General features: G+C 40.5%; 2 protein-coding genes across 2 annotated transcripts; one reads left to right on the top strand and one right to left on the bottom strand.

Annotated features, from left to right (window-relative positions):
* Positions 1 to 7,239: 7,239 nt before the first annotated feature.
* LOC115020270 (OX-2 membrane glycoprotein-like) lies at positions 7,240 to 18,959 on the bottom strand. The gene is made up of 7 exons (XM_029450225.1): positions 18,775 to 18,959; positions 16,892 to 17,109; positions 16,059 to 16,382; positions 15,110 to 15,439; positions 13,721 to 14,005; positions 13,292 to 13,393; positions 7,240 to 9,219 (listed from the first exon to the last, which is right to left on the bottom strand). The coding sequence occupies exons 2-7, from the start codon at positions 16,992 to 16,994 to the stop codon at positions 9,215 to 9,217; spliced, it is 1,149 nt and encodes a 382-aa protein (XP_029306085.1). The 5' UTR covers positions 16,995 to 17,109; positions 18,775 to 18,959; the 3' UTR covers positions 7,240 to 9,214.
* Positions 18,960 to 20,864: 1,905 nt separating this feature from the next.
* LOC115020320 (OX-2 membrane glycoprotein-like) lies at positions 20,865 to 23,336 on the top strand. The gene is made up of 5 exons (XM_029450276.1): positions 20,865 to 21,019; positions 21,420 to 21,758; positions 21,835 to 22,113; positions 22,312 to 22,427; positions 22,794 to 23,336. The coding sequence occupies exons 1-4, from the start codon at positions 20,965 to 20,967 to the stop codon at positions 22,407 to 22,409; spliced, it is 771 nt and encodes a 256-aa protein (XP_029306136.1). The 5' UTR covers positions 20,865 to 20,964; the 3' UTR covers positions 22,410 to 22,427; positions 22,794 to 23,336.
* The last annotated feature ends 1,629 nt before the right edge of the window (positions 23,337 to 24,965 follow it).

Below are 24,965 nucleotides of genomic sequence, written 5' to 3'. Positions count from 1 at the left end.
GTAAACTGTCTGCTTGTGAAACTATTCAGTCGTAGTTGTCGTCAGTTGTCGTCAGTTGTCGTCTCTCAACTCGTCTTGCCTCTTAACTCTGTCGGGTGACATCACATGTGATAACAGTCATGAGTTTACAAACTACCGTATCAACTATTGACTCATTGGTGTGTTTCTTTAACTGGGAAGTAGAAGACAATGTATAACACTCTCATCGTTTTGTGCAATCAAATGACATAATGTGTATCCATAACTGTCTGATTTGAATTAAGATCATATGCTGGCATCTCTGCTGACTCACTTTGTTTGTTCTGTAAAACAACATCATTGAATGTTCAGCGAGGTTGAAGACAAAAAGGTACGTTGAGCCTAAAATGTCCTGTTCTGTACTCTGTACGTTGAGTGTAATGATGGTAATCGCAAGCAGGAAGTAAAGTCAACCACACGTTATTCACTTTGATATCTAGAGGCAGTCCTACAGTGAAAGTAGTTTTACAGAAGTGGATAGCTGCCGTTTGAAGTGTTTCTACCATGAGACCAAACTACTGCCTGAACATCCTTCATGTGTCCCTTTTAGCGGCGCTCTTCCTCACTTTGTATGCTGACGGTACGTTTTTCTTATTTGTAATCAAGGAAAGGATTTTAAACTGCAATTCTTTTTGAAAGAAATGGGGTCTTTGATGCTATAATGCGGTAATGTGAGTTCATTCGTTATAGAGTGTGTGTAGATGGTTGATGGATGATGTCATACTTCTTTCAGGCAGTAGAAATGAAATACAATTAGTTTTTCTTTGTCCACCTGCATCTTTTTCATCTTCCTCCTCCTGAAAATGGTGATTAAGTAAAAACTAGGCTACAAACTGTATGGCAGTATCACCTCTTTCATTAAGATTGGCAGTTCCAAATCTGAACCACCCCAACTCTTAACATTCAGTAATATAAACTTAAACATATTTCATTTGGAAGATTTCACATAGCACAGAAAAAAAAAGCTTTAACCACAAAGAGAACACACATGACTCGCTGACCTGAATTCTCAGTTTAATGGCTGCAGCATGAAAAAACCCTTTCGTTTGTGATCAAATTCATTTCCGTATCGGTCCTACTGGCTGATTAATCTATGAGTTTTGTCATTTTCCTTTTGCAGATGAAGATTCAGATTGTGAAGTTGAAACAAAAGTACCTCGCGACACGTATTATGAAGCTTTCCTCGGAGAAGACCTGAGGATAAACTGCACGGTCGCTTTCTGCGACGATTCACCACCAACAGTCTCCTGGTACAAACGTGAGGAAAGTGAAGTCCGTGTTAACGTCAGCAGCAGCAGTCACATTACAACGGAGTGGAAACTTTTCAGCCGTTTAGAAGGGGGATTGTTTTTGATCTTTCAAAAAATACTCCGACACGACTCAGGTGTGTATATCTGTCAAAGTGGAGGCAGTGTGAGTCACAACATCAACGTCTCTGTCCACGGTGAGTGTTTTTCAGTCATTTAATCAACACACATCTGCACTGAACACACTCAAGAAACCAGTTTTCCCTTTGTACAGCTCAGAGTTCTCACTGTTACTGAAGAATACATGAACACATTCTATCTAAAGTGTGTATCTTGGTGTCATTAAGACTTTGGATCAGCTCTGTGTTGTGTTGTAGGTGAGCTGGGAGAGATCGACAAGCGTCAATGAGACAGAAGAAAGTAAGAAACTGCTGTACCACACGCTCTCCATGGTTTCGTTTTAATCTGAATCCTGTTCTTTTCTACACAGCAGGACTAAACCTTTATGTACAGATGCATTTTTTTTGTTATTGCTACTAAACAACACATTATGTAATAACTAGACAAAGTCTAGAAAAGATTCCACTTCTTTATGTAATAACAACCACATCTGAGAGTTCATGAAAATGTAATTATACATGCGTTATGTAATTATATTCCTTATTCCTATGAAGGAACTGTTCATACATCTTCTTTGATGCTTAATGCTCTTTTATCTTGCAGAGAGTCCAGCAGTGCAGGACCATTTCTGGCCATTTGTGTACCGTGCTGCAGGGATCTCAGTGTTCCTCATCATCATGATATCTCTATGTGTTGCATCACGATGTGGGTGTAAAGGTGAGATTATTATTGTTTTTTACTTACAGTGATTGTTCAGCGGCAGAGGCGCTCATCTGAAAAACAAAGCAGTAAAAAAATGCCACAAAACATAACATGAATATGTAATAGAGTACATATTCACTACAACGATTCTGAGAACAGGAACTGATGTTTCATAATCATAATCACTTTGTGCAGGAAAATCCGGGGGCACACCAGATCCGAGCTGCCAGCCCTCCCATGATGCCGTGCATGCCGCTCATATCTATGAAAACGATCAGTAGTCCCTAAATCTGTGCTTTGAAATCGATCAAATTCATTTCAAGACTTTTTAACTTGTGTCTGATGTATTCACATTTTTACTGATTTGCATTTATCAATGCTTTGCTTTGTTAATATACTTTGTTTTTTAATGTTATATGATTTGGGAATTATTTATTGGGTTTTCACAGCCTTAAAAAAATATATTCTTTACATTGACAAAATATGATACATTTCTTCATAATGCTGTTTACTGTCGTGAATAATAGGCCTGTTGAATATTGCTGTGGCCTTCGTTTTGTGCTTTTGTATTCCTGTAAATCAGACTAAATTAAAACTCACATGACCAATATTGTCTAGATCTACCTGTGTGTGTGTGTGTGTGTGTGTGTGTGTGTGTGTGTGTGTGTGTGTGTGTGTGTACCTCTGTTCTTTATGCTCTTTTTGTCGTCAAACAGGAAGCAGAATTAAAACCACACGTCACATAAATGTATGTAAAGAAAAAAAAGGTTGGAAGTTTTTTTAAAGTTCAGAATATAAATCATAAACTTACTTCTCTACTCATCATCAGACTCAAGTGATGAAGAAATTACGTTCCACTCAAATAAATAATGTGACCTTTGGATAAATGATAACCAGGGAACAAAAAAGATAAAAAGTTCAACAGCAGTTTATGGACTATAAGCTTTTTTACATAACTTGCAGGCTAATTTAGCAAAGCTATAAATACAGTATGTTAAGCATAGAACAAGAGATAGTTAGTTGAACACAACTCCAGCCATGCTCGTGGCTCTTCAGTCTGCACCAAAGTGGTGGGCCGACCAACCTACAGCGTAAAACTATACCGTATTTTCAAATGTATCATTTGTATTTGAAGAAAAGTTGAATAAGTCTTCATCTTACAAATGTACTGAGGAATCTGATGGGTTAGTAGATACAATAGATAGTAGGCTACAAACAAATGATGGTATAATAATAAGCTAATTTAGCTAATTTAGTAAACGTTAGCTTAGCTGACATGATTAGCAATCTATCCAAAGATTAGTGCAACATGTATCACATTATCCACTGACCTGAGCACAATAGTAGGACATTAACCATTTAATGTTTATTAATAAATGTTTATTTATTACGTCTTCCATTCTGTGATTTTGACACTTCACTGAAAGTAATCCAAGGTGATAATAAATGACTGTCTGCCATATTTCAATATGACTTGCCTTCACCAAACATGTGTTGACACCATATTTATATAACAGTCGGGGAAAACACCTTTGTGTTGTTTTATTCTCCCACCTTGAATCCAGGAAATGGCACCTTTCAGTTCAAACTGAAACCAGCTACAGTGTCAATGAAAACTGAACCAGAAACCTCCACGGGTCTCTTCGTGTGAATGTTTGTTTCTAAAGGTTATTAAGCATTTCATTTCTGCAACAAAAGCTCTTTTTAGAGACAATAAGAAAACGTTGTTTATCAAAAGTAATGTAAAGCTGGCAATAACTAAGGTTACTGGAAAGTTAGAAAAATCATTTTAATTAGATTATAGATTTAATTAGATTTTAATTAGTGTATATGTATGTATGTATATATATATGTATGTATATATGTATATATATATATATATATATATATATATATATATATATATATATATATATAGTGCATCTATCAGTCATGTTGGTTGGAATACACAACCAAGACGGCACCCGTTCGCGTGGGAGTTGCTGCAACGTTTCGTAATTTTCTTTGTATTTAAACGTCTAAGATTGAAAGAAAATGCCAACCTTGTGCGCAGTGTATAATTGTGGTCATAACGCTACTCGTGATCCAGAGAAACGGTTCTTTAGATTTCCTAAAATCATCACAAACAACGATCCACAAAAGAGGGATGAATTATTGTCTACTGAACGCCGTCAGCTGTGGTTGAGCAACATAACTCGTGAGGATTTAACAGAAGACAAAGCACAATTCACCCGTGTGTGTGGCGTCCACTTTAAATGTATATTTATGTATTTAGATTTATATTATATGTTTATATATATATTTATATTATATATATGTTTTCAATGTTTACGTTAAACATTTGTGCTTATGATATACTTTAACACTGTAAGACCTTACCTCTCGTCACTAGGAGAAGCGGCAAAGCTTTATGATGTAACATCGCCGCTCTTCTCACTCACAAACCACGGCTTGAGCGGTGCATCTCGAGCTCTTTGCGAGTGATTTACACGGGCATGGACGAGCACCCTGAACTCCAGAGAGTCAACATACTTTGAAGAAGTAGGAGTTGTTGCTGTTCGCTTTAGACGCCATTGTTGATTTGTTTTCCAACCAACATGGCGTCGCACGCATACGTCACACAGTTTTGTCACATGTTTGCGCACTACCTATACACCTTGAATCCAGGAAATGGCACCTTTCAGTTCAAACTGAAACCAGCTACAGTGTCAATGAAAACTGAACCAGAAACCTCCACGGGTCTCTTCGTGTGAAGTTTGTTTCTAAAGGTTATTAAGCATTTCATTTCTGCAACAAAAACTCTTTTTAGAGACAATAAGAAAACGTTGTTTATCAAAAGTAATGTAAAGCTGGCAATAACTAAGGTTACTGGAAAGTTAGAAAAATCATTTTAATTAGACTTATTTTTAGAGAGTGGACCTTCATAGGTTATAAGCTTGACACGTAGCATGCAATGACATTACATTTATATTTATAATTAACATGATCAGCGTCTTGTAAACTTGCTGTATGATGGCGGCGCTCAACATGGCGGCGCTCAGAGTGGCTGCGGCTGTACTGGCTTACGACAACACCGGACATCTAATCACGGCCTGTTCTCCCTGCTGCCCTCTGGCAAGAGGTTCTGCAGCATAAAGAGCAGAACAATCCAGACTCTGCAACAGCTTTCTTTCCCCAAACAATCAGACTGTTGAATCAGAAATAACTTTTCTCCAGAGCAATGTGATGTGAACTCCACTCTAAGAACTCTTAAATGTATATATTTTATAGAGTGTATATATGTTATTTATATAAAGTACATTTATATTTTAAGTACACATTTTATTTTATATTCATGCATCAGCACCACGACACTTTTAAATATGTATGACCACTTTTACAGTCACTTTTACAGTAAGCCAGGACAACGACATTTCATTTGAATTGTACATTGTATAATCTCTAAATGACAATAAAGTTTTTTGATTGATTGATTGATTATTACACATTATTTTTTTGAATAATGTTTTTTAGACTTTTATCATCAACAGAAGCTGTGTCAAAGGAGAGTAGTTTGCATCTGGTTAAAGGGCCAAAAACACAATTTAGAAGTGGTTTGTGGACTGAGTGGAGAGGGAAGCAGCGATGGCTGTCGGGTGCAGGGCTGCATGAGACGCACGCGGAGCAGCGCGGCCAGTGGGATGTGTTACCTCTGTGGTTTGAAAGTGCTACATCGCTTGCACAATCTGGCACTCACACATACGTTTGACACCCTTGTTGCCCCTTTAGAGTTACAAACAAGGAAGTACAGACGCTGTGTGTGTGTGTGTGTGTGTGTGTGTGTGTGTGTGTGTGTGTGTGTGTGTGTGTGTTTGTGTGTGTTCCAGGTGTTCAACATCTTTAACAGTTGTGTTAGTTCTTCATTGTGTTGTGCGGGAAATTTGAGATTTCTCCCTTAAAAGCAAATTAAACATGGTCGCCATCTAGTGGTGTAAAAGCTAAACTCTGGATTCTGAATTTAAAAGGCAATTTGCCAGATATTTTATAATCTTGTTGATGCAAAGCCGTATATTATTATTATTATTACTTCCTACCAGTGTGACTCCATAAAAATTAAAAGCCACCGTGGGACCAAAGCAAAGTCTACTCACATTTCCTCCGGATAAGCCTTTATGTTTTTATTATTAGTCAAAACATTCGCCTTAATGAAACCACTGATACCAGTCAAAACTAAATGTCAAATGTCACATGTGCCTCCGAGTAACAAAGGAACTACTCACCCTTTCCTAGCTTTGTGAGGTTTGTGGAAACTGTAAAGGGAAAGAAACGTCTATTTACATGAAAAATGTCACAATGGATCAAGTCAGACTGCAGAGTTCATTTCCAAAACAGGATGAAAGGAGTTTGGGGAAAAGACAAGTGATGACTGAAATCATTATTTCCTGTCGGTGCGACAGTGAAAGCCACTGAGGCGCCAAAACAAAAACACATGAGTGCTTTTATTGTGAAGTCCACTTTAAGATTAGCACAGTTTCCTCCAGATAAATCTAAATATCGATTAGCTTTAGCTTTTTAACCACTGTTATATAATTCAGTAGTTAACTTTTCAAACTAACTACGGTAGTTTTCACGCTTTCTCAATTGGTGTCCAGGAGTTACAGCAAACTGATTACGGATAAGTCTTTTTTCTTATTACTTGCGCTAACATTACTCCACAATCTTTACACCTCACTGACTGACAGCATGAGACGAACAGGTTTCTAAAAAAAACTTATGGAACAATACTGACTTTAATTTCATTCCCACTATTATTCTACACATTCTACTATGTGTTTTCCAACTCTCAATTCTTCCATGACTCACAGCCGACAATTACACAACTTGTGTGTTAATTTGAGGCTATTTCAAGCTTTGAATATTTGCATTGGTTCGTCACAGATCTGGGAGAGAAACAGTAAAGTCACTGGAGTGGGCTGTGGAGGAAATGAGTTTCCTATTGTGTAACGTGTTGGTGAGGTTAGCGCACCACCCACAGACTTCATACATCACAACCCCAGCGATGTCTAAAGAATCCAGGCTGGTTTGGAGAGTTCAGTTACACATGTGAGGTATTTTCTTAAAAGCAAACTTCTTATATCCTCAATTTCTCCAATAAAACACCAAACAGTGAAACAAAAAGCAGATAAAGCATCAAGTTTTATTTCTGATACACTTTGAACTTCAGTTTATCTCGGCACCTTGTGCACAAAAAACATTTCTCAACTCTTACAGATACTAAAAAGGTGAATTCTGTTCAAAAAAACAAAACACTAACACTGAAGACATAATTATTAAACGGAGAGAAAGGTGAAACAGCAGGTAGACAATTGAGCTAAGCTTTTTAAACTTCAGTGTAGGCATTTATTAACATTTAATCCTCTTTATATACAGATAGACTTTACTGTAAAACCATTAAAACAGTTTAATTGTTAATAGAAAATATATATATTTTGTCCTGATAAATGAGATCAACTACCGTACACAGCACACGTAGGCCTATATTAATATTTTCCCAAATTAAAAGTTAAATTCTAACACGGGTGCTCCCTACAGTGCGGCACGTAAGTCATGTAATACTGTACGACAATGCCCCCCCCCACACACACACACACACACACACACTAACAGCTGCAGGGTTCATCCTGTTAACCCCGAGGGCCTGAAGGTCACAGGTCGACCCTTCTCTGTCCCGCACAACACAGCAGCTATAAATAACAAACATTTCATTCTTCCCCACTCAGGCCCATGCTTTCAGTCTGAGTCCCACCAGGGCTGCTCCACTAAAAGTCACATTTTAGCCTCCACCCCCCCCCCTGGTGCCTTTTTGATTTCCTGTAACTTGCTAGTTACGAATCGGTCCGGCATCCTTTTAATCATCCTTCTTTGCCAGTTTACAAAAAGGGTCGTCTCATTGACAACCACAAATAACGGCTCTTTAGGCGACGTGGCGCCCGGTGGTGGTCAACAACAATTAGTCAGCAGTGACCAAGACCGTTTGTCTAAAGTTTCAGCCAGCTTCAAGGAGACATATCATAAAAAAAACTCACTTTGCCAGTGCTTGGGCTCAAACATTTGTGTATCTGGAGTGAAACCACAAACTGTCAAAGTAAGACAACGCAGTCAGTTCTTTGTAGAAAACATGGGACTCAACAAGCCTTTCAGATTTGAACCTGAAAGGTTGCATAATATGTCTCTTCAAAAGGTCTGAAAAACTATTTCTCTCATCATCTTTTCACTCATGAGACATGGAGACAACAATATCTGTTAAACTTAGAACAGTTTTGGTTATTTTATTTGGAAACGTCCGTGTTGTCACATTCGCCTGTGCACCAATCAGGATTGAGAAATGTGACAATTAAAATATGATAACAGTTGTGGGGTTGGTTTGCTTTTGTTGCCAGATCACCGTCAGTCAAATCTGATCAAACCAAACTCCCACAATGATCTGATTGACAATTAGCTTTTGAGCAAACTATAAAAATATAATACCTAGTAACACTTAACCAACTTTAATTTAGCTTATTTAGCCATAATTTAGTTAAAGTCATGTAGAAAGAATTAAAATGTTTTAATGAGCTTTAAAGGAATATAGAAAAAGTATTTTTTATGTATTGTTATTGAATGGCAACTAATCAATTACCCAACCAAATTATTTATTTATTTATTTATTTAAATGAGTTGAATTTCTTAATAAGCCACCCAATAAAGTTCAAAACACTTCAAACCAACTTCACAACCTCTATTCAATCTTGATATATCAACCAAAATAAAATAAAAAAATCACTTATCACATTGTACACACACACAGACACACAGACCACCCGACCTCCATGATGCCATACGCTCTACTCATATCACAAGGATTTCATTGATCATCAAAGCCACTTTTCTACTGTAAGTGTAATATCTAGCATTAAATAATGTGGTTTTAGTTCTGTTTACTGTGTCGTAGATGACAAGAGAAACGTGTGTCTGCACTGGCAGGATCGTCCCAGCAGTGCTGAGTTCTGTGGAAGCTCTGTTCCCTTTCCTCTGCACGCTGAGCAGCTAGGTCAGGCTCAGAGCTCCGCTGGACCTTCATCAAAGCAGCAGTGACGTCGGCCTCCAAATCAGTCTGGACAGAAAGAGAGACAGACACAGTTAGCTGGTCAGCTTTGTGCCAAGAAACTTTTCACAAGGTTTAATGTACCATTTAGCATTAATCAACACAAATCCTTCCTCACAGGGCAGGACACCGCTGAGATGTCAGCCGTAGAGGTGTCCAGGAAGTATGACGCCACTGCTCATACTTTGGATTTGATTAAAAAATACAAAGCAAAACTTTTAATAATTGGAAAAAAGTTTAGAATCTTCTCCAATTCTAATAGATTTTACTATTTCATTTGGATAGGACATGGTCTGATGCAACGTTAAGCTATAAACAAACTACAGCACGACTTCAACGTCACCACCACGAAGCTAAAGACGTTTAGTGGTCTCATTTATCCACTTGTTAGCAAACGCCTTTTTTAAGACACGTAAAAAGCTCCAAAATGAACGAGTAACTACTGACGTATTTTATATCGAAGACCAAAATGTGAAAACCTCTTAAGCAAGTGTTAGCCACAACTGAAATTGTAAAAATGCTGACTCATTCCTGCAGCAATCTACACGCGTGGAGTCTATGAGGTGCAAAGTGCTAAGACTGGCAATAAGGCAGGAAATCAAACGGTTGTTTCTACAGCGGCACCCAGTGAAGAATGAGAGTTTCTCAAACTAAAAAAGGCTTCACGTCATGTGCATTTACTTGATTTAAATCCCACACAGGAATGTGAAAATAAACACGGCGAGCACATACATGTCTGAACCCCAAAAACGCCCGCTCGCATCCAAAAAGACCACATGCTCAACAATAATGAAACATAGCAGGAATGCCACAGGCCATGATTAAGTGCCTGCCACTCCTCTGTGCACATGTGGCAGCAATGCGAGTTATTTAGCGGTGGCTCGCTCATCGTGTGGAATCGACACATGTGGCCTAAAAGCCAATTAGAGCGAGAGTGACAAGTTAAGTGCGTGACAGAGAACCTGGGAAATCAATCAAAGCTGCAGAGGAAAGTGTAAAGAAAAAGAAAGTGTGGTGCGAGCAGCAGGTGTCAAGCTCGGCCTTCTTTCTTTCCTCTAATCTCAAAAGGAACAATCAGTGTTACACTCATTGCTGCCCTCATGACCGGATGTGGTCACTCCCCCGTACTTCCTGTGGTGCTACGATAAAAACAAACATTAGCTTTCCATGAGCAAATGCCTCTTATCTGAGGTTGACTCCCTGTGCCACCGCTGCACCTCAAAGCGTACTGTACATCTCCACCTAAAAAATGGAAAGTCAGACACAAATAGACGAGCAGCGTTTTACTGGAAGAAGCTCGGCCTTTCTTCCCAGCCGTGATTGAAAGCTGAATTACGCCCACTGATTGAGAAGGAACCACAAAAGCCCTTTTGTGGCCGGCTCGAGGCTCAGCTTCAGCCGCAGACATCACAAGTTTGCAGGCCGTCCACAGTGGGGTTTCTCTGCCGCTGAACTGCTCTTCAAATTTGATGTTATAGAAGAAAAAAAAGCACGTTTTCAGGGCTTTAAAAATGTTTTCTTAGGGACTCTTTTTTAATTGTAGTAAGTAGTTAAACATGATGATCCATACCAACCAGGACTGTTCCTGGAACTTTTAAAGTGTAATTTCAAAAATAATTCTGAGAGATCTTTATTTTAAAACTGAGGTAAATAAAACCCAAACTATCGGCATGACTAGAAACCACTCGGGGTAAGTGAGAGTAAGTGAGCTAGCTAGATAAATAAAGCTAGCTAGATAAAGTAAAAGTCTGTGTTCCAAGAGTGAGACATGCCGTACGTGTGCGTCTGTACAGTCGAGTGTTGTTATCAACTGGCAGCCTCTCAACTTTGGGCTCCTTGCCACTGCTCCCCCCCCCCCCCCCTCCTCTCAATCCAAAAGGACCACCACCACTTGTTATTCTGCTCAGGGATCCACGGAGTTGAAAATGAGGAAAGACTTTCAAGTCATGTGGAAAGCCTCAAGGAAACAGGGAGGGAGAAAAATCTATTTTTGCAGTGACCCAGCTGCTATCTATTCAAGATATCCCTCAGATACTTGACCACGTCGTTCTGGTGCAACACAGAGCCATCAATCACATGCAAGTACTGTATTTAAGACGGTCACTAAACGTCTCACGAGACAAACACTCAGGATTGAGGCCTTTGTTGTGTGCGAATGTTGGTTTTGGGGCTTGACGTGATGATGAATTAAAACGATGTGTCATTGGGTTTCCATCTTTAAGACATCGGGAAAATGGGCGTATTTGTCCTCTGCTTTCTTATCGCAGCAGAAAACAAGGAGGAAAAAGGAAAATCCATAAATCTTTGCTGCGAGGACATGCAACAAATATTTGCAGGGATTTCTCTTATGACTCCTATTGGCTCGTGTGACACAAACCAAAAATGGTGCGTTGCCAAATGGAGAGTAGCCGTGGGACCGCCCTGACCTCGACACATTCCCCTTTAGACTTTTGCTTGGCCGGCAGAAGCACCGACATCAGCCAAAGCTGCTGTCGCTGCTGCAATAACTTTGGTTTTCCCTGCTTCTCCTCACCGGGCAGAGCATTTATGATAAAGGGGAAATGGGCAGCGGTCCACACGCCACATTAAACTGGCACCGAACTGTTTCCGTGACACGCAGAGGGGATTGTGGCAAAGGTGTTGACAGGAGTCGAGGGAGTGCTGCTGACACGTCAGTAAGCAGGCCACCTGTGTGTGGAAAGTCCCTGCGAGTTGACCTTTTGAGTGTGTTTTCAGAGAAACGTGAGGTATTTTACGCACCTACAACATATTCACTTTCCCCCCCATCATATTATCACAGCCCGACAAACGGCTGGAATTTGGTTCCTTTCACGATGTAATTCTGTCAATCTCCCTTTCACAATAAAAGCCCTAGACATATGTAATGCATCAACAAAATAGCTACAGTAGCTAACCCCAGGTAGCAGAACAATCGGAGTGTTAACGTTAGTAACTCTACTCTAAAGAAGGTGAAGAGGAAGAGTGATAAAAAACATTCTGTCAACTAAGCTAAGTAACTACACTGCCTACTTTTTAATTCGCCTTGAGATCAGGGTTTCTAATTCTTTGGGATTCTTACAGTTGTTTCTTGCTTCGGACAGGAGACATGTTGCTAACGATACACTGTGTGAACAAGGAGATCCATCGTTTTGATCATATGAAAATCAACGTACAGAAAATATGTTGCCACGTTCTCTGTTGCGCAGTGTGTCCCGTGTTGTTTGGCAGCTCTGAGGGAAACGGTCTTTGCGACAGCCGCACTAACTTGGAAAGAGGGAGAAAAGTTAAAACTGTTTCCTATTGTTTTTTTTTGAAAGGCCCTTTTGGATCCAAGTATACAACTTCATAAAATATATTGACACCAACAGCTTTAAGTGTTTCATCAGTCAGGATCGTCTTTGTTTAAGTTTTCTGAGGTTGTTTGTGTGGCGGGGTGTTTATGTAACTAGAAGAAATGTGAACAATTCATCATAATCACTACAATAAGAGACTCTCAAAACTTGGCCTGCGCAACCGGCCACAGGACAAACAATACGCCGCCTATCAGCCGAGTGTTTTCCTCCCACGATAGAGATCCTGTTTGAAAGAAATGCCCAAAGAGAAGACAGATTTCTTTTAAAGTGCTCAGCCTGTTTGATTTCAAAGTGCTCAGCCTGTTTGATTTCAAAGTGCTCAGCCTGTTTGATTTCAAAGTGCTCAGCCTGTTTTTACAGTCTTCTGCTGAACTCAAAGTGCTTCTTGTTCACTTTCTTCACCCACGTTTTCCTGAACTGCTGGCAAAACATCCACCTTCACATACGGTCATAACAAGAGTTACAGTATTTGTGATGACATGCTGTAATTTGCCACCGCCCCGTGCACTTCCCAGAATGCCTTTGTAAAAAAACCACTAAAAGCAAAGGCATGACCTTGTTGCACACGAGCAAACACTGGCGCTTCACCAGTACTTTTCTCTTTTTGTGTGATTTCAATTATATTGTGATTAAATGGCAGCCGAACAAATGTGCACAGAAACTGTAAATACATTTTGTTAAGTCATTTCAGATGAGTGAATGTGGGAAGTGCAGCTGCAGAGACTCACCGTCGATACAGAGGAAGCACTTGCAGAGACACACACAGAGACACAGCAGGAGGACCACCGCCACACCGCACACTGACAGGAGGACGACCATGGCCGCACCCACTGCAGCAAAACACACACTTACATTTAAAAAGACACCGTTTATGTTTTATGACATCTGGACTAAACATGTGGGCCCAGAATAACGACTCTCCTGTGAGAAAAATAATCCTTCTTTGTCTCGTGTGCAGGATTCAGGAGCCCATTAAAGCGGCCATAATTACCCGTGACTAAAACAGCTAAAGATACACACGTGTGGAAAACAAAAGGCCTCTTTCGGCTTCACCTCAGCACCCAAGAATGGGAAATATGAATGGTTTCTACATATTTTGGAAACATTTATACTCGTCAATCCTGAGAACCTGACAACAGGATTCACAAGCTCCTCACCGTTTGTGTTGAGGGACACTGTCAGGGGTTTCTCCAAACCCGGGTGGTGCACGACGCACTCCAAGGTCAGTTCATGGAGCAGCGCTGATTGGAAGAACAGCGTGCTCGTCACCACCGTCGTGCCGTCGCCCTGGTCGTAGGAGGACGATATGGGCGGTCCAAGTGTTCGGTTGTCCCCGTCGATGTTCCACATGATCTCTGCTGCAGGTCGGGCCTGGGCCGTGCAGTTGGCCTCAGTGACCCCTGAGGACGAGGTCACATGACTCACCTCGGGTTTTGGTAAAACTGTTGAGAGAAAGATCAGTGGCTGCTCATTATTCTTGTACCAAATTCTCTTTCTTCAGTAAATTCAGCGTTTATTGTTTCTTCTCCGGGACACTGGCTGGTTTTGCATTTTGTCTGCAAATCACAGACAGAAAGCAGAGTTTTTGTTCCTGTGCCTTTATAATGGAGATGGAGAGACAGAGCACATCGCCTGTCAATCTCTCCCCCCCCCGCCCCCGAGGACACAATGACACGAGTTGTCCTCCGACGGCCAGAAAACAGAGGCAAAGCAGCTTTTTACTAACTCTGTGTGGTTGTGTTTGTGCGTCTGGATCTTCTGTCAGCTGAGACAAAGCTTGTTTAGCAGAGCAGGGAGAAGGACACACTGAGGCCTTGTGTCTGGGGAAACAGGGAGCCACTCATCCCCTGGGCTTTCTCCCAAATTAATCACCCTGTCCCCCCCTCAGTCACACCCCTCCCTCTGTCAACATTATCACTCCAAAACAACACTCACACAGGAGGAAAGATCAACAGCCCCTCACACTCCTGGAACGTTCGCTTACGACTTCTGAGAGTCTAAAGGTTACGCTCTTTTTTTACCTCTCACACAGCAGCGAGGGAAAAAGAGGACAGGGTGGAGTGTTGGCGAGGGACACGAAGCGCCGTCACCAGAACAGTAGTTTAATGACCCACTAGAGAAAAATATCACCTCTGGGTTTGTTTATAAACGGCGCTTCCTTCCCTTTCCTGAGCTATGTCTGGTGTACACACACACACACACACACACACACACACACACACACACACACACACACACACACACACACACACACACACACACACACACACACACACACACACACACACACACACACACACACACACACACACACACACACACACACACACTTCCTCTCAGCTTGCAGAGTATTTCCAGTACAATGTGAAAAATAATCCCTAACGCGTGAACAGTGTTAGTTTTCAGCCTACAGGTTTGTATAATAAATAAATAAAATGAGTCTAATAGAATTTATTTCGACATTAGACATATTTTGGCTGTTTTGTGTGTATTTCTTTGTTGACTTGTGTATTTGTGTAATATGTGATATTATAACAAGGACTCACCATAAACAGAGAGGCAGGCTCTGTCACTCCTGGTGCCGTCTGGGTACGTGTGGAACTCGCAGGTGTAGCAGGCCTCGTCCTCCGTCCTCACCGCCTGGATGGTCAGTTGGGTGTCGGCCAGGGTTTGACTCAAGCTGACCCGACTCCTGTACTGCTTCTCTATGTTCTGGTGGCCGTCCTTGGTGTAGGAGGCCACAGTGGCGGTGTCGCCCTGCTCGGTTGTCTTCCTCCACAGCACCTGATGCACCCTCTCGGGCAGGCTGTACCAGCAGGACAGCGTAGTCGGCTTCCCGCTCACCACCGTCTTGTTTCCCTCTAGCCTCACTTTACCTGGGACAAAGGAAATGCTCCGTATTAATATTTACCCACCAAGAAAATGAAGATGATACAATATGTTGATTTACTTCTGCTGGCATCAGAATGAGCAATGAAACCTTTACAGGACTGCTGCTGCAACAAGAGGAGTCTGGGTGTAATAAAACTGTGTGCGCACATTGAATAGTAACAACAGGAAGTGCCAAGGCTAGCTCAGTGGGTGGGCTTTCTTCACTGCTGATCTGCAAGTTCAGACCTTAGCCTACCACTTCCTGTCTTATAAGGGATCTAGTAAGAAAAACAAACACTCTTTGTGTCCATAATTTGTCTTTGTGGAAAAAAGAACAATGGTTCAAATGTTAGGTAGGGATCAGTATGTAGGGTCAGGCATAAGGGGAACGATGAGAGGAGGAAGATTTCTTTTTAGGGTTAGCTATTCTTCCGTATAAGTGTGAGATGCAGCATTGAAACATGCTTATTGACGATAACTTATTCTTTGAGATAACAAGATACAAGGAGCCAAAATCCCAAAACAAACAGGATTTTGGAACATATCATTAAATGACCCTTGGTGGCTTGGTGATTATTAGCAGATATTCTCCGAGGGTGGAAGTGAGATTTAATAAAGGCTGACCAGTGACGCTGATGCACGTGGTGCCTTCTAGCTGACCCCTGGGATAAACATCGAAGATGCAGTGGTAGCAGCCCTCGTCATCAGTACGCAGCCTCTTGATGGTGATGTAGCTGCCGTCGTTGTCGGAGGCGGTGAGCTGCACGTTGGGTTCCTGATGGCTGACGCGGACCGGCACGCTCTGCTCGTACGTCAAGAGGACCTTATTGCGCTCGTAGAGCCAGCGCACTTGCTGGACGGTGTCGCCCGTTTGCGTGGTGACGTTGCAGCCGAGCAGCAGGGAATGACCTACCTCTGCGCTCAGACTGGCAGGAGCTATGACCTGACCTGAGTTCAGAAAGACCGTGATACATTTCACTTTCATGTACTGGCAAAATACAAACGGTGGGAGAAGCACTGACAAGTAAAAGTAGCAATACAGCAATGTTAAAAAACTCCAGTACAGCCCTTAATTTATCCTACTTCAGTAAAAGTACTCTTTCCTGTGTGAGTGATTAGTATATTAAAATATACTTTATAAGTTAGTAAGTTTATTCGAGTGGTTCCCTACAGAGGGGTCTGGCTCCTCTAAAAGGTCACAAGATAAATCTTTTAGGTCGTGAGATGGAAAGAAGAACAAAACAAAAACAAGTTCTAAAAACACACATGTTCGCTAAAACCTTAATATTTAAAAGATGTAGACAATTGATATACAAATGATCCTTTTGGGGGGGGGGGGGGGGGGGGGGGGTTTCTAGTTACATCCCATCACTGCCAAAAGTAAACTGAATTCACTAAAGCTAGATTTCTCTCTCTCTCACCGAAACCATAAAGCACCAAATTGATGCACAACGTACCTTGCGTCCTGGAAACAGCTGTTCCTATGATCCAGAGCAGCCCGCACAGGAGGGCAGGTCCACACATCGCACACTGAGGCCAAAAACTAGATCGAGGCTCCATGGAATGTGTGAGTGAAGTCTGGGACGCAGACGTACCCCGTCAGCTGTCCAGTGTTGTGACTTGTCGAGCTGCTGTCGGTCAGCACAGTAGCTGCATCTTACTCACACACTGTCTGCTGTAATGTGAAGCCACAGGATGACATTAGCAATGACAGCATCGTCTCAGCATCATAACAGATTACGCTCTTCACTTAGCGCTGGATAAAAACTACAACTTTTTGCAGCTTTGTGACATTAGTTGTCATGGTGCTTCAATGTGTAAGCATCAACAACAAACAGCTGCTGATTCAGGAAACATCCCCCCGGGGTCTAATGGAGGTTTTACATGATAATCCACACAGCGTGCAGTAAAACCACAATCATCCGGCAGTAAAAACAAGCTCACTTTGATGTCTAGACAACCTCGAGATTTCAAAATCAATACCTTGAATCTGACCACAAAGAAATTACAGTGGCCGGGTGGTGATGCAAGAAGTGATGAGGAGGCATTAGTCACTGAGGTGATCACAACAGTGTCTGTAAGGGTGTGTGGAGGGGGAGATGCTAAATTACTCGAGGATTATACTCTAAAGTCACTTCTTGGAGAAGAAAAGTGGAAGCAGCAGGGATCAGGTGCAAACCGGTCTTTGATCAGACTCAACCAAACCGCCTTAAAAACCACAAGACAGACCAGGAGACCTCAGAGCTTTATGTGCTATTTTACAGAGCCAACCATCTGGCATCAAACATGCAGCCCGCTCCTGTTTAGCACCAATAAAATCACTTTTCCTCTACAAAAGCACCACTGATGTCTCTCCGAGGGCAAATCTGATTCAATAAATCAACTTTCTGGGCTTTTAATGTGAAACACCGGCAGGTATATGCAAGAGAAGGTAATAAGTGCCACATTCTTGAGAGCATGTTCCCCAAGAGAGGGACTGAAAGCAGGACTGGTGACCTGAATCCAAGCATACATCCAGATGTGCACTACACATTTAGAGCTGCAACTATTAGTCGGAATAATCTGCGACTGTTTTGATAACCGGTTAATCTGTAAAGTAATTTTTCATGTAAAAGTGGCAGAAAATGCTGTTTTCAGCCACTCAAATATGGAGATGTCCTGCTTTTCTGTTTTATATCATAAAAAATCTTAATAAATTAATAAAATGCACAAATAACTAAGGCTGCAATTATCGATTATTCTGTGAAATACTTTTCTCTATAATCGTTTCCATCCCAGTTCCTCACAGTCCAAAGTGAAGTCTTTAAATGACTTGCTTGGTCATTATAAAGCCGAAGGAAGATCACTTTAATATGATATAAAACAGAGAAAAGCAGCAAGTATCGACACTTGAGAAACTAAAAACAGCATTTTCTGTCATTTTTGAAAAACTAACACTTTTAAATAAATATAAAATATAACAATTTGACCCTTAAATAAATAGTGATGCATTCACGAACACTAAAAAAAAGTGTCGGGTTCAGAAAGTTTATAAAAAGAGTTAAAGTGAATTAAGCTACACGTTAATTAACTTAGAGGAGGATTTAAATGTAATGTAGGTCATTGAAACAAGTATACGAGTCCATTACATGCGAACCAAACTACTATACAATGAGTTCAATGTTATTTTCAGTATTAAAAAAAAGTTTTTAGAAATCATCCTCAAAGGCAGCAAAATCCTGAAGAGTTTCAAGAAGAATTAGACAATGTTGACATTCCTGGTAAACTAACAACTAACATTTTTAACTTGTTCCAAATCCGGTTTGATGCAACTAAAATCGTAATAAAACATCAAACTTACCCTCTGACACATGAAGGTCCACAACAGGCAGAGTGAGCTCCCGGTTTGTGAGGTGCTCTCTGAGCTACAGGTAACGTGAGAGTGCAGCAGGAGAATCCATGTTTCAGATTAAACTACGACTGAACCTCTGCGGAGTTTCCTGCTGCCGCATCTCAGTGCCTGATCTCTTAATAGCATCAACTCTTCTGCAGTAGCTGAACAAAGCAGGACCTCCAGTGGCCATGTTGTGCACCTGCAGCTACAAAGATCTGCACGTGACTCTGCTGGTGTTTGAACTTGCTTCATTAGAGATCTTCTGATCACATGGAGCTCGTGAAGATAAAGTAACACATTTTAAGACTCCTTTGCACGAAACTTTTGTTTTCTTAAATGTTCATTTAATAATGATTTGTTTATTAATGACACAAACAACATGAATTTTGATTCAAGGGATGTTTCTTTAACACACAACCTTAATTATTTATATTAATTATATGTGTAAAACTATCATCTAAATTATATTACAATGTTTCTAAACTACTGTGTCCATGAATCTTATTGATCTGCTGGAATAATTATCTATGACCTGGTACAGACATGTTCGGTGTTGTTGTGATGAATGTATCTGGATTTCAGGACTTTCCAACAATTTTGTTTTGGTAAAACAGTTTGTGTTATTCTGTGGAATGAATCAGTGAACTGATCAAAACAAAGTTTTCTTTACTTTCAGACATGATGGGGTGAAGTTTTTCTTTTCTTTCTTCACAGAAGACGTCCGTTGCCGTAGCTCGTTCTCGTTCTTCAATAAAGGTGTTTGGGTCCTTCAGATAAAAACAAGAGTCAGTTTCCAAATCGCTCTGAACAACAGTGAGAGGACAAACACGCTGACTGTGAATACACAAAGGTTCCTGCAGAGTAAAGTGCATCATAAGTTAGTAGCCTGGTTAACCAACAGCTCCGACTTGATCTGTGAAGACGGATTCAAACATTGTGCAAAGAAGCAATAAAAATAAAATATACATAATGAACATATTGACTCACTCATGAGGGTCTTCGGTTGTTTTCTGAGGCGTCTTGGTCTTCTATAAAACAGCAGTAACTATACCTCAAAATTGCACTTAAGTATTTGAGTAAATGTACTTAGTTACTCTCCCTGTGATTATTGCAGTTAAAAGTTTAAAATGACCCGTTCTGATGTTTTCTTCTACACAGGAAGACGATAACTGCAGCACACAGACACAAATACACACAGGCCAGTATCACAGACACCACAATGATTAAAGTGAGATCTGTGAGAAAAGAAGATAAAAACATTCATAGAGTAACTACAGATGAAAAAGGTAAAACTGACTTGAGACCACCTAAAGATTAACTCACTAAATTCTGTGTTATCAGACTCAACTTCCTCAGAAAAGATCAAAACAAACGTCATGAGCTATGAAGTAAATATTAATCTGTAAGATACAGAATAGAATTCAAAATCCTTCACCTGATTTACAAAGCAATTTATGGTCAAGAAACAAACCCTCAGCCAGCCTACATATATATATAAATGTTCTTTTTGAGTATTGCTAATTGAACTATGTACGTTTTTTTATTGCCACTACTATTATGTCTTCTAGTACTGCTACTATTAATAACAATAATGGTCCATATTGTGCATATTATTTATATTTACCATGATTTATTCCCAGCTGTAACTCAATGTCAGATGCAGATTTTCAGATGAAATTGCAGCACGTGGCCACCAGAGGTCCCAGTTTATAATGTTTTATATAAAAAGGTGATCCGCGTTACTTCTTGCTGCTTTTCTTTTAATTTATACTCAAAGCAGCATTTTTGTAACATTAGGATTTATTGTTTTACAAATATTCCATTGGTGTACTACACTTCTACACTCGTAGGACTACATAAATATAATATAATATACTCTGACGTGGATAACCAAAACGAAGGTAACTTGGGAGCGGACTGTTCCACTCACGCTGTTAATACAATATTTTTAGAACAACGTAGCATTGTTGCTAAAGTCACCAGTTTATATTTAATATTCACCTGAATGAATAAGTGAATTATTTATAGGCCTATATGTACTTCAGAGATAATCTTTTACATCACAAATGTTATAGTGACACCCCTCTACGGTGATAATGGTCTAGTCTACCTGCACTTTTGAGTCAGTTTGACAATTGGCGCTCATTGATATACAATATGAGTAACTTTGCGGCTCTGCGGCTCATTTTTGTGTCTTGGGTCTTTCAAAAAGGTAAGAAAGATTAATCAAACAAACCGTAATGAACGATGTTGTACGTAGTGACGGCGAATGAAAGCCTCGTGAAGCTTTGAAGCTTTCCAGCGAATTGTTTCACAAAAGGTTAATTTCTCGAGGCTTCACGTGCTCACAGAACCACCTGTCAGTCAAAGAGTGTGAAACAGGCAGATATCATCTCTCAGCCCTGTCATCTTTAATATGTTGCACGTTTTAGTTGGTTTCAAATTGATTTATTGTGGGTAGTTTGACTGAATTTCAGTTTATAGTCTTTATGAACATGCTTTGTTGAGCTAGCTTGTCGTGATCTTCCTGCAGGTCTAACAGAGCTTTTCATTTGGTTTTGGACTATTTGAAGTTGTTGTATGTTACACACTGAAACTATCATCTCCTGCAGGTCTCACAGCTCTGATAAAAACTCAGCACATTGTGCTGGCAGCAGTGGGAGAAGACTCCTCCTTAAGCTGCCAGCTGATGCAACCCAAAGATGTTCTGCAAGTCACATGGCAGAAATCTTTACCTGAGGGGATGAAGAATGTTGCCAGTTACAGCAAACATTTTGGTCCAGGAGTGAATGATTGTTTTCAAGGAAAAGTGGACCTTGAAGCTGCTGGACTGCAGAACTGCTCCATAGTTATCAGGAATCTGACAGAGCAAGATGAAGGATGCTATCACTGTTTGTTCAACACCTACCCTGAAGGTGCTCTCACTGGTACAACCTGCCTCCAGATCTATGGTGAGAACATTATTGTGTTGTCAGACTTTGACATAATTATCTGTCTTCTCTGTATTGAAGTATGTTTTCTTTGCAGAGCTGCATGAACCCATTCTCCATGTTGGAGAATCAAACAGTGCTGAAGAGGCTCTTGTGTCCTGCTCGGCCACAGGTCGACCTGCTCTCACAGTAACACTGACTGTCCCTCACTACAACTCTACCAGTGTCACCAACACCAACGGTACAGTCACCGTCACCGCGACAGCTCGTCTCCCTGACGAGAGCACACAGGTTGGATGTGCAGCGCGAGTGCTGTCTGCTCCTCAGAAAGAGGTGTTCGTGATGATCCCTGAGGTCAAACAGTCGCCTGCTGGTGGTGAGACACACTTCCAAAGACACTGACTTACAGATTAATATTTACTTCATAGCTCATGACGTTTGTTTTGATCTTTTCTGAGGAAGTTGAGTCTGATAACACAGATTTTAGTGAGTTAATCTTTAGGTGGTCTCAAGTCAGTTTTACCTTTTTCATCTGTAGTTACTCTATGAATGTTTTTATCCTCTTTTCTCACAGATCTCACTCTGAACATTGTGGTGTCTGTGATACTGGCCTGTGTGTGTTTGTGTGTGTGTGTGTGTTTGTGTTGCTGCAGTCATCGTCTTCCTGCGTAGAAGAAGACATCAGAACGGGTCATTTTAAACTTTTATCTCAACCTTTGTCTTGAGCTCCTTCCTCACTGAACAGAAAACCCACCAACACCTGGCTTTTGTCTTTAGTGGGAAAGTTTACAATCGTTCCCAACAAATGACTGCAGGAGTCACAGGGACGGTGGTAGAGAGTAACTAAGTACATTTACTCAAATAAGTACAATTTAGAGGTATAGGTACTGCTGTTTTATACTTCTACTACACTTAATTTCAGAGGCTAATATTTACTATATTTATTTGATAACTTTATTTATTTTGAAGATTCACATCAGGGATGCAAATGTATAATAATAATATAGAATATAAAATAAATGTTTGTTCCGCGTTTACTTTTCTGAAATCCTTCAGTGTGTCACACGGGGACGCTGAGAAGACCAAGACGCCTCAGAAAACACCTTTTATTGAAGAACGAGAACGAGCTACGGCAACAGACTTCACTGCATCAACCCTGAAAGTAAAGAAAACTTTGTTTTGATCAGTTCACTGAATCGTTCCACAGAATAACACAAACTGTTTTACCAAAACAAAACCGTTAAAGTCCTGAAATCCAGATACATTCATCACAACAACACAGAACATGTCTGTACCAGGTCATAGATAATTATTCCAGCAGATCAATAAGATTCATGGACACAGTAGTTTAGAAACATTGTAATATAATTTAGATGATGGTTTTACACTAATTCACTGAAGCATCAGTGTCCCATTTTATACGTCTTTTTACAATGAAATGTTTATAAATGTTCTGCTGCTGCTCTTTGTCCTTTTTGTATTTTTATATAAACTGAATTATGAAACTACAGGGTTCTGTATATAATTAATATAAATAATGAAGGTTGTTTGTTGAAGAAACATTTATAAAAAAACATTAAAGAAAACCTTGAATCTAAATTCATGTTGTTTGTGTCATTAATAAACAAATCATTATTAAATGAATATTTAAGAAAATAAAAGTTTCGTGCAAAGGAGTCTTAAAATGTGTTACTTTATCTTCACGAGCTCCATGTGATCAGAAGATCTCTAATGAAGCAAGTTCAAACACCAGCAGAGTCACTTGCAGATCTTTGAAAGAAGGACTGCCTTCTTTCATCTACGTAACTGCAAAAATAAAACACATCCTGTCTCAAAATTATGTACAAAAAACTAGTCCATGCATTTGTTACTTCAAGGCTGGATTACTGCAACTCATTGTTATCAGGTTGTCCCAAAAAGTCGCTTAAGACTCTTCAGTTGATCCAAAATGCAGCGGCACGTGTATTGACAAGAACAAGGAAACGGGATCATATTACTCCTGTATTAGCTGCTCTGCACTGGCTCCCGGTAAAATACAGAATTCAAAATCCTTCTCCTGATTTACAAATCAATTAATGGTCAGGCTCCAGCATATCTTAAAGATCTCATAGTACCTTATAAACCAACTAGAGCATTGCGCTCCCAGACTGCAGGGTTACTTGTGGTTCCTAGAGTCTCTAAGAGTACAGTGGGAGCCAGAGCCTTCAACTATCAAGCTCCTCTCCAGTGGAACCAGCTTCCAGTTTGTGTTCGGGAGGCAGACACCCTCTCCACATTTAAGAGTAGGCTAAAGACTTTCCTTTTTGATAAAGCTTATAGTTAGGGCTGGCTCAGGTTTGCCCTGGATCAGCCCCTAGTTATGCTGCTATAGGCTTAGACTGCCGGGGGTCTCTTCCTCTCTCCTCCCCTCCCTCTCTCTTCTTCTCCCTCTCTCTTCTTCTCCCTCTCTATCAGTATGCATTTATGTAAATGTATGTTATTAACTCACCATCCGGGGTATCATCCCCGGAGTGTCTGTCTCTCATGTGGCAGGTTGCCACTGATAAAGTTTACGTCAGGATCATGAATCGTGGCTGCGCCTGCTGCCCTGGTCCTGCTGGACACCGGGAAGCCTTTTTGACATTATCCTGGAATCATCCAAACTTTCCCTTTTTTGATCACAACATAATTTCTGTCAAATGTTGTATTTGTACTATGTTGTTTATCCTGTACACACGACATCTATTGCACGTCTGTCCGTCCTGGGAGAGGGATCCCTCCTCAGTTGCCTCTCCGTGAGGTTTCTTCCAGTTTTCCCCCTTTAATTATGGCGTTTCTTTTAGGAAGTTTTTCCTTTTGCGATGCGAGGGTCTAAGGACAGAGGGTGTCGTATCCTGTACAGTCTGTAAAGCACACCGAGACAAATGTATAATTTGTGATATTGAACTATATAAATACATTTGATTTGATTTGATTTGATCTTTGTAGCTGTAGGTGCACAACATGACCACTGGAGGTCCTGCGTTGTTCAGCTACTGCAAAAGACTTGATGCTAGTTAAGAGATCAGGCACTGAGATGCGGCAGCAGGAAACTCCACAGCGGTTCAGTCGTAGTTTCATTGTGTTGTCTGTGATACTGGCCTGTGTTTGTGTTGCTCTCATCGCTGTCCTGCTTACAAGAAAACATAACGACGGGTAACATTTAACTCAACACCTGTGTTGTTGTAATACCATTGTTCTACAGGTAAT

This window comes from Cottoperca gobio, chromosome 2 (assembly GCF_900634415.1).
Source record: "Cottoperca gobio chromosome 2, fCotGob3.1, whole genome shotgun sequence".
NCBI classification, from domain to species: domain Eukaryota; kingdom Metazoa; phylum Chordata; class Actinopteri; order Perciformes; family Bovichtidae; genus Cottoperca; species Cottoperca gobio.
Note: the sequence above shows the minus strand (reverse complement) of the source record. Positions and strands in the feature narration are given on the sequence as shown.

Coding starts and splice junctions, on each gene's coding strand:
- LOC115020270 (XM_029450225.1), bottom strand. CDS start 16,994: ATGGAGCCTCGATCTAGTTTTTGGCCTCAGTGTGCGATGTGTGGACCT. Junction 14,006..15,109: donor AGCCTGCCTCTCTGTTTATG/GTGAGTCCTTGT, acceptor TTCTCTCAACAG/TTTTACCAAAACCCGAGGTG. Junction 13,394..13,720: donor AGTGTCCCTCAACACAAACG/GTGAGGAGCTTG, acceptor GTTTTGCTGCAG/TGGGTGCGGCCATGGTCGTC.
- LOC115020320 (XM_029450276.1), top strand. CDS start 20,965: ATGAGTAACTTTGCGGCTCTGCGGCTCATTTTTGTGTCTTGGGTCTTT. Junction 21,020..21,419: donor GTCTTGGGTCTTTCAAAAAG/GTAAGAAAGATT, acceptor CATCTCCTGCAG/GTCTCACAGCTCTGATAAAA. Junction 21,759..21,834: donor AACCTGCCTCCAGATCTATG/GTGAGAACATTA, acceptor TTTTCTTTGCAG/AGCTGCATGAACCCATTCTC.